General features: G+C 34.2%; 4 protein-coding genes and 1 non-coding gene across 5 annotated transcripts; 2 read left to right on the forward strand and 3 right to left on the reverse strand.

The window, feature by feature from the left end:
• Positions 1-572: 572 nt before the first annotated feature.
• On the forward strand, positions 573-3697 carry EV154DRAFT_590858 (uncharacterized protein; the record flags this gene model as incomplete). The annotated part of the gene is made up of 9 exons (XM_051606886.1): positions 573-627; positions 966-1123; positions 1412-1493; positions 1586-1681; positions 1757-1894; positions 2570-2697; positions 2794-2860; positions 2969-3079; positions 3409-3697. The coding sequence occupies 9 exons, from the start codon at positions 573-575 to the stop codon at positions 3675-3677; spliced, it is 1104 nt and encodes a 367-aa protein (XP_051462639.1). The 3' UTR covers positions 3678-3697.
• EV154DRAFT_t13 lies at positions 1233-1305 on the reverse strand. Its single transcript has one exon. It is a non-coding gene; the product is annotated as a tRNA-Lys (tRNA).
• Positions 3698-5501: 1804 nt separating the features above from the next.
• On the forward strand, positions 5502-7207 carry EV154DRAFT_535765 (major facilitator superfamily domain-containing protein; the record flags this gene model as incomplete). The annotated part of the gene is made up of 4 exons (XM_051604091.1): positions 5502-5645; positions 5726-5745; positions 5805-6043; positions 6099-7207. The coding sequence occupies 4 exons, from the start codon at positions 5502-5504 to the stop codon at positions 7205-7207; spliced, it is 1512 nt and encodes a 503-aa protein (XP_051462640.1).
• A 3548-nt stretch (positions 7208-10755) lies between these two features.
• EV154DRAFT_492734 (velvet factor-domain-containing protein) lies at positions 10756-12223 on the reverse strand. The gene is made up of 5 exons (XM_051599708.1): positions 12199-12223; positions 12073-12137; positions 11960-12026; positions 11582-11888; positions 10756-11497 (listed from the first exon to the last, which is right to left on the reverse strand). The coding sequence occupies exons 2-5, from the start codon at positions 12092-12094 to the stop codon at positions 11195-11197; spliced, it is 699 nt and encodes a 232-aa protein (XP_051462641.1). The 5' UTR covers positions 12095-12137; positions 12199-12223; the 3' UTR covers positions 10756-11194.
• A 207-nt stretch (positions 12224-12430) lies between these two features.
• On the reverse strand, positions 12431-13049 carry EV154DRAFT_492738 (uncharacterized protein). Its single transcript, XM_051599709.1, has 2 exons — positions 12793-13049; positions 12431-12736 (listed from the first exon to the last, which is right to left on the reverse strand). Exons 1-2 carry the CDS (start codon positions 12989-12991, stop codon positions 12534-12536), a joined length of 402 nt encoding a protein of 133 aa, XP_051462642.1. The 5' UTR covers positions 12992-13049; the 3' UTR covers positions 12431-12533.
• Between the last annotated feature and the right edge of the window lie 11 nt (positions 13050-13060).

Consider the following 13060-nt stretch of genomic DNA (forward strand, 5'->3'; position numbering starts at 1 on the left):
ACCTCGTGGAAAACATTCACCTCGTACAAACATGTTTATGAAAATCGTCCTACTTGGTATAAATTCCATTTTTTTGACAGATGATACAATCGAAGATCTATACATACCTTTTAATCGAAGTTAATTTTTTACCGGTTGCCAAGTAAAGGAGACAGTTTTATTCATTCTTAAAACTGGATCAATCGAGTCGAACTGAGCTGACATTACAATTAGAGGCTGTAACCTTTGATGTTGTTCTTTGTTTTATCGCTAAAATCTTGTAAATGATAAAAAGCTTTACATGGTCAATATTGAGCCGCTATTGATTGTGGCAGAATCTGCTATCAACATAAGAAATTCTCTTATTTTCAAATGAATCCATATAATACTTGTGTGCAGTTTATCAATAACTGCGAGTGAAATTAGTTTAAATTGGTTTGCTGGGTTTTCGGTATCAGTCAATTCCGGCCTTTCTTATGTAGGATAAAGTTTTATACAACAATAAGCTTAGATAGATCCCTACTGCAATCTACCGGTAACCTAAGTGGTACATATAAAAAGAGTATAAGAGGTGTTTAAGAGATGGTAATAGAATGGAAGCTATTGATAATTGGTTCCTGTCCTTATCCCAGAGTCTTTTCGAGTATTGTTAACTGACTTGGAGAAATTTCAAATTCGTATAACTGTGGATTGAAAAATGAAAAAAGGACGTGTCGTGATAGTAATTAAATGAGAAATAAGGACCTCGACATCATTCAACAAACCATTCACAAATATTTTTAATTGATAAAATACTCATTCTGTTCAGGGATATATAAGACCGTTTTGAAAGAGAAGAGCAGGGAAGGTTTCTTGGAGTCGTGACCCTTGATAGTGGACCTCGATGGCTTGAAATTAAACAAGTTTAATAAAGTGTGAGGTCTCAATTCGCTCTGATCAAATCATTTTGACATTTTTTTTTTGACCTGAACTCGTTCTTTATACAGTAATAGCCGTGAGATACAAGGGGGAACTATATCTTCTTGTAGAGGCGCGCTCCAGCGCTACTACTATCCGAAATTCTCAAAAAATACGTTCTCATATCGCGCGACTACAACATGAGAGAATGATAATTACAATTTTTTTTTTTTCATCGGCTCATGTCGTAATTAACAGTTGTTTAATACTTTCATTACACGAACAACAGTATGATCAATAAAAATATATCGTGACGTCTAGGCGCACCACAATCGATGGGGGAAAACAAAAATGAAAGCCCAACGGGGGGGTCGAACCCCCAACCTTGAGATTAAGAGTCTCACGCTCTACCGATTGAGCTAGCTAGGCTTCATGTTAAATTTATTTGTAATTTATTATAAACCCACATTGTTTTAGAGATAAATAAATCACGTGATAACCACGTGAAATTAATTTGATTGGCTATATTTTATAGTTTTCATGCAAAATTGTGGCGATTGCAACTCAATTATTGTATGTTCCAATCCCGAAACGCGAACAAATGACAAAAGATAAGGGTAGAATGAAAAATGACATGTAAAAATGGATAATAAAGAAAAAACATAATATTATTGATAAAAGTTATAAATATATTCTCGTGCAAATGTAGTCAATGGAAAACACTTTTCGGGACAGTACCGTTTTATGAAAATAACTAAATGGATGAGTGGGTTGTTGTTGTTCCTGATTTGTTGCAATAAAGAAGGTATGATATTCACGGGTTATAAAAATGCATTATCGATGGAATTGTAAATTATAATACTATATCAATATTTGTGAGCAAATTTGAACAGTGATTACGAACTACTTGGCTTTTGTATTTGTATTATGGTGATGAAAAACTGTAACGTCGATAGTGTTGTATGGGATTCTCATTCTAGCATAACTTTATGGCCATTTTCTTCAAGTCTTTACTTGTGTATATGAAGGGTTATATATCGAAGCCGATGACCTTATGTTAAAGAAAAAGGAAAAGAAAAAAAAACATTAGTACACAGTAAAACTATCAGTTACAATAAAAAGGGGTATTGGCTAGCGTGACATATTAGTTAGGGTTAACACAGACCTCTGGTTCTTGAGCTAAATAATCAGTATTTATAGGTTGTAAGTAATTTAGATGGCCAACGATTGAGTGATAGTTGAGAAGTTGTCATCAAATATGTTTTGAACATGTTTTAATCAAGAATATATGAGAGGTTACAAATCAGTTGGTGATATATCATGATTCGTAAAATAAATTGCGACATACAGATACAAACTGTTTTGAACAGGCAACTTTAATAGAATATTTACTATATATATATGATGTGTATCAATTATATGTCGTTGAATTCGATTTTTCATTTTTTATTTGCCCGTTTTCGGGCAAAGCACAAGGGGATGATAAAATAAGTATGTACACACAGTTTTTTATACTTGTTGTCAAACACTAAATATTTACTACAATCAGCAGAAGGTGTAAGACATAAGCCGATACCTTTACTTTTTGGAAGATAGCCATGCTGGGAAAGTAATATTACATAATGTGCACAAACAACATTGACTTTTACTCCATTTGTGTGCCACAAAATATTAACATATTTGCTACAAATAGGCTCCGTGAATGAGAAAGCGCCCTCGAAGCTCTATTGCTCGAACAGCAATAATTGGCTTCGTTCTCACCTAGTTATGCTGAGGAAGAAGTCAAGTTTCTGTACCAAAAGAAATGGGCATAAAACTCAAGTAAGGCGAAAAGATAAATCAAAGATGATTAAATTTTTTACTAAAAGCCTCTGAAGAAAACACATATAACAGGCACTGCAAATGTAATCCAAAAAGACTATGAGCAAAAAAATAAGAAGTAATCACTTTGCTTCCCTTACAGAAGCTGTCATTCCAGCATCAGGTGTATGGGTTCAACAAAAAAAAAATCGACTTAAACAGAAAGATTTTACCATCGATGGATTTATAAATAATTTCATTGATGAAATAACGAAACATTAACAATTATTAGATTCAACAACTGAAAACAATAATAGCACCTCTTTTATCTCTTTTGATTCTGATCAAACCTATGCAGAAGTATTAATTTACAATGAAGACTCAGCAGAAAGATCATCGTACGGTAAGCAGAAGCGTAAGGAGGGTTGTTCACAAAGACTTCGATTACAACAGCTTTTTGCACCATATCAAAGAATTACAAAACAAATGCAGCTTATATATACAAGGCTTATCTCAAGCAATATAAATATTGATTGAATCAGTATAATCTGGTACTTCAATGGTTGATGTCCAGCTACCCTGCATATATATGATAACACAAATTCTTGTACAATAAATAATTTAATTTATTTTTGCAGTTTGATAATTTTACTTTTTAAAATTTATTACATCATTCTTAATTCGAATTATTCACAAAAAACACTATATAAGAAATAAAATGGGATACCAAAGCTTGGATCCAACATTTAGCTGAAAAAATCTCTATAAAAGTAAACAGTAGAGCACTTTATCCAGTCTTTGCAAAAATTTTATACCGTTTACAGAAGCCAGAAAACACATTGCGAACTGCATACAAATCTCGACCTAAAGCGACAAATGATTACTATTTAAAGAATGATGAAAGAGCAAAAACTACATTCAACCTTGGGGCAACTGATTTTTCTCTGTGCCTTGTCACCCCAGATATGTTACATACACCAGAAAAGTGGCGAACAATATAATAGTTAGCACAAAAACCAGCGTTATCAAATATTAGCAATAGAATAAAAGAATTTTATTAAATTATCTTCTGTCCCACAATTAGAATATTGTAATATAAACTTCTGTTATTCTTGTAACATTAGCCTTTTTTGTTGTTGTTGTTGTAGATAGATAAGCATTGACCACATTACATAAAATGTTAGTAACTATTTACATGAAGACCATTCCCGCAAAAAGGATGGATCCTCGCTAATTTTTTTCTTTTTTATAAATACCTAATTTAATTCAGGTGGGGTGTAACATGACAGTTACAAGTGGCACATTTTGAATTCAGACAATATTTTTATTGTACAAAAAATGGTACAATCAAGCCAAGCCTTTTTTTTTTTTTTTTCTGAAAAAAAAAAAGCGTGTCATTTATTCTATACGTTCTGCCAAGAACATGATAATGTTCTAAAAGAAAAAAGAAATTACTTTGGGGTGCGGCACATGTATGTGCTATGAAATGCCACGTTCTGGAAAAGAAATCTTGACAGTAACAAGCTTTTTTTTTTTTTAAAAAAAAAATAAAAACCCACCCAATGATAAAAAAAAAAAAAAATACTCGTGTATTTATCATTGATTCCAGGATATTCATGTATGTGAGGTGTGTGTGTGATTTTTTTTTTTTTTTTTTTTTTTTTTTTTTGTTAAAAGCGACAAAAACTCGGTTCGATGTTTCACAGGCTCTTTAACAATACGTGGACCCCATTTTTTTCTTTCTTTTGAAGTAAGCTAAAGTCCTATCAACAATATAGTTAGACCAACGGTACTGCATTAGAATTTTTGATAGGTTACCCACAAACAAAAGAATTGTTGCACACACACACATGTGTATTTGAGTTAAAAGAACAAAACAAACAAAAAGAAGCAGAAATTAAAAATAGAACACATCCAATCAAATCCATTCCTTTTTTAAAAAAAAGATCTCCATTTAATTTACTACTATAGTTTTGAAGCTCCTCTTTTCCAGATCAAGGGGGGTTCATAGCAAAATCAATATTAATAGTCGTTTTGTGTGGTACCATCTATTAGGGATTAATGTTTTTCCGCCCAAAGGAAGAAAGAAAAAAATTAGATATTGTCCTGAAAAGAGAAGAAATACGACTACAAACAGTAAAATTATATAAATGGGGTTCTCGGGACGCCGGGGATCTATGGGGGTAGAGTCAGCAATAGACACGTAATATATACATTTACGGTCTTATTCCTAGCCGGGATCATTCGAGGAAATCAATTTTTCCTTTAAAAAAAAAAAAAGAAACCTTCTTTATTTCATCGGGGGACTCGTGTGTGTGAGTGGATGATATGTCTTTAGAGATTTGATTGGCGGTTGAATGTTTACACCGCGAGTTTGGCAGATGCTTTTAAAAACAGCCGATTACTCCACCAATGATTTCGTATCGTTCAACGGTGGTTACTTGATCCGGTGTAACCGTATCACCATTTGGGTTTAACAATATAAAAATGGATGATTTTATTTTGATCTCTCTCTTTTTTTTTTCTGTATTATTAATTCACACACACACACTTTATACAAAAAAAAACATAACATAGAAAAAATGTCGACAATCACTGGTCAAGAAAAGTACCAGGAAACGATAGAATCAACACATCATGTGATTGAAACTAGTAAATCAAGAGAGGAATTATATCAAGGAAGAACCTCTTCTACCACCAACGGTTCACAAGAAGACAATGTGGCTACTTTAGAAGCAACTGAACAACCCATTCAAAAATTGGAGTTCAAAACTAAGCGGGAATTGATCAATTTCTCCGTCCTGATGGTGGGTGTTGTCTTTGCCATGTTCATGATGTCGTTAAATTCTACCGTCGTGGCTCCCGCCATGAGTATCATCGCTACCGATTTAAACGGCCTTGAATCACAAACTTGGATTGCTACTGCTTATCTTGTTGCCTTGAACGCATTCCAACCTTTATCTGGCCGAGTAAGTTTTACAAAATCATATTTTCTGTATACATAATGTGTTACTAACCATTTTTTTTTTTTTTTTTTTTTACAAAAAAGTTTTCTGATATTTTTGGAAGGTAACTCACTGAAAAAGAAAATTTATTCACATCATCTGAACTAACATGTAAAAAAATAGAAAATCTGTATTCATGTTTGGTATCGTTCTTTTCTTTATCGGTTCCTTGATCAATGCTTTATCAATCAATATCAATATGTTGATTGCAGGTCGTGCTATCCAAGGTTTTGGTGGTGGTGGTGTCATGTCCATGACTTTTATTATTGTCACTGACGTTGCACCTATTCATCTTCGTCCTCGTTTCCAATCTTTACTTGCTGTTGTATATGGTATTGCCAGTGTTGCTGGTCCTCTTTTAGGTATGTACCTCCCCCCGCCACCATAAACATGCTTTACTAACTTTAATTTTATTAGGTGGTGCCTTTGTTGATCATGCTTCATGGCATTGGGATTTCTGGCTTAATGTGATTCTTGCTGCTATTTCATTCATTATTATGGTCTTCTTCTTACACGACCCCAAGGACACTGAAAAGACTTCATTTGTCTCCAAGATAAAGCGTGTAGATTGGCTCGGTACTCTCTTTTCTTCAAGTTTTATTGTGTGTTTACTCTTGGCTCTTAATTGGGGTACCACCTATGGCTGGGGCAGTGCGCATTGTGTGGGTCCCTTTGTTGCAGCTGGTGTTTCATTGATTGCTTTAATCTATGTTGAAGGTTATGTTGCCACCGATCCTCTTTTACCTGCCAGTGTCTTGCTCAACCCAGCCGTTGTCATTGTATATGCTTACATGTTCTGTTTGGGTCTTACCTTTGTGGGTACCTTGTATTTCGGCCCTGTTTTATACCAAGCTGTATTTGGTGCCAGTAGTACCGAGTCTGGTCTTCGTTTGATTCCCTTCATGGTGTGTCTTATTGCTGGTTCTCTCGGTGGCGGTTTCTTAGTCCGTTCTTTACCTCGTGTCAAGATTTACTTGATCATTGGTGCAGCATGTAATTTACTTGGTTACGGTTTGTTTTATACTGTCAATGTAAAGAGTAGTTGGGGTCAACAAGCAGGTTATCTTGCCTTTTGTGGTTTCTCCTTTGGTCTTTCTCAACAAAATGCTATTTTAACTGTACAATCCGCTGTTGAAAAGAAGGATTTGGCTATTGCTACCAGTTGTAATAACTTCTTCATGATGTTGGCTTCTGCTATCGGTATTGCTATTTATCAAACTATGTACGGTTCCATCTTGAAGGAAGAATTTGCTAAACTCCCCCTTGATGTCTTAACACAAGCCAATAGTTATGGTTCACTCAAGAATTTCTTATTTATTCGTACTATGCCTCTTGAACTTCAAACACCGGTTATTCAAGCTTATTCCGATGCTTTACACAAAGTCTTTATTCTCCCCATCGCAGTAGCCTCCATTGGTTTAATCTTATCTCTCTTCTTTAAAGATGTACGCTATGGTGTCTCTGATCCCAAACAAGATATCGAAGTGGGTTATGATGATGATTCCGAAAAGAAGCAAACCGTTTAGACATTATATTACAATTATCCCTTCATCACCCCCCTCCTTTCTCCTTTTCTATTTACCCTCATTACTACTTAATATATATACTTTTTTTATGTAAATAAACTCAACACATCCATTTAATACAAAGGAACAATTGCTGTGATATTTTAAAGCATTTGGTGGTGTTATGAGTCAATAAAATAAGTTAGACCGAGCTCCCTTTATCGTAAGGTGAACATGTACATAAAATCCCATAATTGACGACCCAACAAAAGGGGCTTTTGTCAGTCAACTAGGATGCAACAAGTGTCATTATTCTATGTTCTTTAAAGAACGTAAAAAGAAGAAAAAGTACCCTGCATTGTCATCATCGAATAAAGTACTGCGACTCCTTCCCCCCACCCCCTTTTACATAAAACTGATCAAGTTATAATTTCCAACGTGTCATTAATAAACTGAAATAAATGACCGGCTATTGTTTAATGCTGTAAGATGGGTGCTATGAATCTATTCTCTCTTGAAATTGCTTGAATACATTTACACTGACACTTGCGATTGGGTGTGATATAATCCGGAAATATGGATTAAGCCGTGATGTTCAAAGAGTTTTTTTTTTTTTTTAGGGCATTTTTTAAAAAATGGCCTTAAGGTTTTCTCCTCCAATAAATTTCGTGTCTCACTTTTTTGTAAAAAAACTCCGGAGTTGGAAAAAAAATTTGCTGTAGGGAGGGGAGTTTCGAACACAAAAAAAAAAGTGGTATAGGGCAATAGCACTGTAAACCTCCTTTATTGTTTTTCTTTTTTTTGTGACGTTTCGCGTCTCACTTTTTTTTCAATTTACTCCGGAGTTTAAATTGCATTGACAGCACTGAAATGAGATTCCCAAGCAAATTAAAATCCTTTTACTTTTTTTTTAATCGATTAATCTCAATGGGTAGACCACGATTAACAAGTGCGGAACTAGAAGACAGAGAAAACAAGCGTAGGTCAAAAAGAAAGCGAACACTATTAACGGCAGAAGAAAAACGAGAACGTCGTAGATTACGAAAAGAGAAGCAAAGGAAAACCGTTAAGTTCAGAAATGAAGAAAAATAATAGATGAAGCTCTCCCTATTATAGAATTGGATATTACTGGGAACGACAAAATAATAATTGGTGGTGATTTTAATATCAATTTTAACATCGAATCAACTAAAAGAACCAAATTTATTCAACTTCTCAATAAATATGTTCTCCGTTCGGCTATGTCATATGATATGCAATCGACGACAAACAATGGGACCTTCATTGATAATATATATACCAACTTTACTACTCAAGACGGCGGCAGATACATATTATTTACAAGCTACCATGATCCTCTTTATATTACATTTTAACAAACTATGAAATATTCCGCTTATCAGCAATTATGCGTTTATCAACTATTATTATACACTTATGATTTATATTTAATACGTATGCTTATGTAATAAAGAACTATGTCATATAATTGGCTTAAAAGTTGTCACGTCGGATAGAAAAAATGCCCCCGGGAAGGCTGATTAGCCTTGAGTGTGGCCGGATCTTTTTTTTTTTTTTTTTTTTTTTTTTTAAAAAAAAATATGCATGACGTAAATGTTCCGTGTTATCTTACACTCTTGAAAATTTAGCCTATGGATGGACTGGAACAGTTCTCGTACACTTATAATGACCTGTCTTGAAGGGAGACAATCTCGAACGATATAAGCACTAACAGCCTGTTGTGATAGTCCATACAAAAAGATGGCATATCAAGCAAAGTGACTTTAAAGTCTCGAAGTGGCGTTTTAATATGGCCTATGGTGTATCAATTTCCATTCTGATGGCAATTTTTGAACACTCAATCTGTCGATCATCTAGGGTGCTCAAGACTACAAGGATAATTTCTGGTGAAAATATACACGGTTATTTAAATATAATAGCCTCACACTGATGTTGTATTTTAAAGGCGATAAAGAATTGAACACTGTATATAATAAAAAAATATTTAGAAAAGAACCACGCAAAAGGACTGGAAGTTTTAGATGTTTTGAAAGAAATTGTTTATATATATATATATAAACCTCTATCACTGGGAAAATCTTGTACGATTTTTAAACAATTATGTTTTAAATGATGTACGTTTAAAGCCTGCCATAAATTGACAATCGTACCATCAGTTTTAGACTCAAATCCTTGCTAAACTTCTTTTAAGAAGTGTACCGTCGTAAATCTCCTATTTTAAATTTTTCTAATGCCTTTTAAATAATAGCAACTGAATTCGGCGTGTAACTCTTTTGTGACCAAAGAACTAATAAATGATAAGAATATCGTGCTTTGAACAAGTGCGTTACAATTAACGGCGTCGGTATCAATGCCAGCACGATAATATTTATTACCTTCACCCACATCGTTTAAAAGAGGTTCAAATGAAAGTTCATCCCCCACTCTAGACAAATAAAGGGGCCCCTAAGATTGAATGTTACTTACCATAATACTCTTTTTTTCAATGAGAGAAAAAACATAAATGCTCAGTAACAAAGCTTATTTCATTCCGCCTTTCTGTTTAGGCACAATTATATACTGATATCTCTTCTTGTTTAAACCTCTAGTAGCAAGGAGGCTTGTCAAAATTTCTAGGCGAAATGTTGGTCCTACAACAAAATTGAAGTACCCCATGAAGGACATGTAAAAAAAAAAAAAAAAAAAAAAAAAAGTATTGCCCCCAATATGACAGAATGAACTACAGCCTGTGCTCAGACAAAAATCGAAGGAGGCAACTTTTTTTTCCCAGCAGAAGTTGAAAAATGTTGTTGTCTGTAGTTGCGCAATTTCGGAAATGTGTTACGGAGTACAATAAAGATCCGGTGAACAGGATCCCTGTCAAGAAAATAGAATCGTACAACAAGACGACTTAATCAATTGAATGAACATTGGCCGGAAGACCTATAATAAATTTAATTCACTGAGGAGAAACGAACATTGGGTGTGGAAACAGTACTTAATTTTTTTTTTCACACCCGTTTCCATGGTGATGATACCTCATCCAGGAGTTTGGTAAATTGTGACCAACGAATTTTTTTTTTTTTTTTTTTCGATATGACAATTGACAATTAAAAACGAACCAAGGAAGTCCCACACACATACAAATACATGCATGTGTGCGCTTACAGATGATGGAGAAGGGAGTAAGAACTCCTTTTTATGCTTTGAAACAGAATACGAATGCGGAAAAAGAAGAAAGGAGCTCCTTTAAAGTGGTCTTGACATTCTAAATGAGGCTTTGTTATTATTATGCTGATCATATAAATAAAACAAGCCTACATTTCCATATGAATATACATGTGCGTGTCACGGATCAAGCTAAATGCTTCACATGAGACAAAAAAAAAAGTTAAACAGATGAAAAAAAGTCGGACACATTGTAAGGGGCGAGAAGTTTAAATAAAGGGAAGCATGTAACCAAATCGGAGATGTCCTCTTTGTTTGTTACATAATACCGATGATGGGGCTTTTTTTTTTTTTGCACACATGTACATTTGTATATATGTATATAAATAATTTCTGCATCTCTCAGATTTAGTAAATCAACCATTTTTATTGATAGATAGGTCTCTTTGAAAACATGCATCTTTTTTTTTTAATATTACATTTAGGAGCACTTAATTTTGGATCGGAATCGAAGTTTTTTACAAGATAACGATGAGATGCGATTATTTTTTTTAGCAGGGATGTATTTATCTTTTTTGGGATGTATTGGCAAATTAGCATACCCAAAACCAGAAGTCTGGGTTTTGTTATAAATATTTTATTTTAGTAGTACTGGGCGAGGGTTGGGGCATATACATGAAATGTTGTTGTATTGGCGGTAAATCTGTTGTTGTGGATGACTGGTGTAGAGGTGACGATGAAGGAGACATAGATGCATTGATGGGGGCTAATTGACAGGTATCGACTGATTTAATATTTTCTTCTGGTAGGTCTAATAAATAGGACAAGCTCAATCGACGTTTATTGGATATTGTGGGTGAAGTCTCTTCTATATCCAGGATATTTTAGAAGGAATAAAATAATAATAAAAACAAACAAATAAGTGTTACCTGGAGCGGTCATGACTCTTTTAAATGCAGATGGGTGTTGTGTGTCATCGAATTCTTCGTCTTCCTCCGATGTAGTGGACGGCTTTATTAGGCTTTTCCTCTTTGTTTGGGTATATCTCGATGGCCTTGGGCCTGATTCCTTTCGAATTCTAATTTTCAGACCTTGTTTAGCAAAATTTTGTACTAACGGACATGAACGATACATGCCAGGAAACTGGAATAAATAAAAGATTAAATTTAATATAAATAATAACAAAAAAGGGAGAGATGAAAAAAAAAAAAAAAAAAAAAAACTTACAGTTTTCGCAGAATAGACAGTAAATGGGTCTGTCAAGACGGACAGGTTATAATTGACAGTTGTCTCTTTGATGTTGAATAAACACATTCTTAGACGATAGTTTCCTTCTGCTCTGACGGATATGTCAGAGAAAACAAAGAAGGCGCCATCAGAACCATCCAGGTCTCGAAGGATATACAAGGATGAGACTGTACGGCCCACTGTTAATTTACTATGTAAGAGTATGTTTAACTGCTCTTCGTCTTCTTTGCCATCTGCAGGCACCAATACTGCAATCAGGAATAAATAAGACGACAGGGTCGATAATCTGTCAAAAAAAAAAAAAAAATAAGTTTTTTTTTTTGTCCACTAAATATAAAAGGTGGTTATGTATTTTACCTATCGTCGTTACTGGCATTCATTTTTATTTGGACAACTGGAGGTGGATCGATGGGTCTTCTGTCGACTGTATTGAGTTAGTGAGTGATGTAGAATAGGTTGCTATGGGTTACCTCTTTCGCCAATGCCACACATGCGTGAATGTACAGGTTGTTGTCGAATGACGAGTTTGAATGAACTGTTGCAAAAAAAAAAATGAGTAATAGTTTATAAATAATAAAATAGAAAAGGTAACATACTTGTGAGGTAATTGTTCAACACCTTTTTCCCTATTGTATTTAGAAATCATTTTAATTTAAGAGAAGCAAAAAGATGCCAACCAACCTTGCATAGTTTATATTTTGAAAGAAAGAGGGAAAGAAGAAGAAAAGAAAGTAAGAAAGAAAAAAAAAAAAAATTATGTTCTCATCACTCCGATCGATGGTTTTCCCGAACGGGTGTTTACAACATTTCCGCGCTTTACACACACTTGCCCCGTATTTTTTTTTTTTTTTATGGTGATTGAAACCAAGTGATGATTTTTTTTCTTCGGTTTATCAAAAAGGTACAAAAAAAAAAAAGTTACACATTTTTTTTATTGTGTTATAATCTCAGAAGGTTTCTTTTTAAGAATTTCATTCATAGCAACGACTTCTTGTTCCAATTCTTGTTGCCTTTGACTCTCTTTTTCTTTACGTTCAGCATCCAATTGTGCCTTATCCATTACAAATTGTTTCTCTCGCACAGAATATTGATCTTCATAAAACTCTTCCTCCTTTTTGTTCATATGTCCATACACTGTCAATTCAGTTCAATCTCTCCGCTTATACTCTTCTTTCTTTTGAATAACTAACCTGTGTATCCAGCATACGCTAGACTAGCTATACCTGCTGCCACTCCCACTCGTTTGACATTGCGTCGGTACATTAGCCGTTCGAAATCTTTACCAGGTCCAATCGCTTTAGGTTCAAACCGGTCAAGTGCATATTTGATACCATAGATAGATGCGCCTCCTAATAAAGCTAATATTAAGGGAGGTAACCGAGGAATCATCTATTTTTTCAATTTGTTTGTTATGTGCTCCAAAAAAAAAAAAAAAAAAAAAAAAGAATTAGGCGCGCA

This window comes from Mucor mucedo (genome assembly GCF_025094135.1).
Source record: "Mucor mucedo strain NRRL 3635 chromosome Unknown EV154scaffold_6, whole genome shotgun sequence".
In the NCBI taxonomy this organism is placed as follows: Eukaryota; Fungi; Mucoromycota; class Mucoromycetes; order Mucorales; family Mucoraceae; genus Mucor; species Mucor mucedo.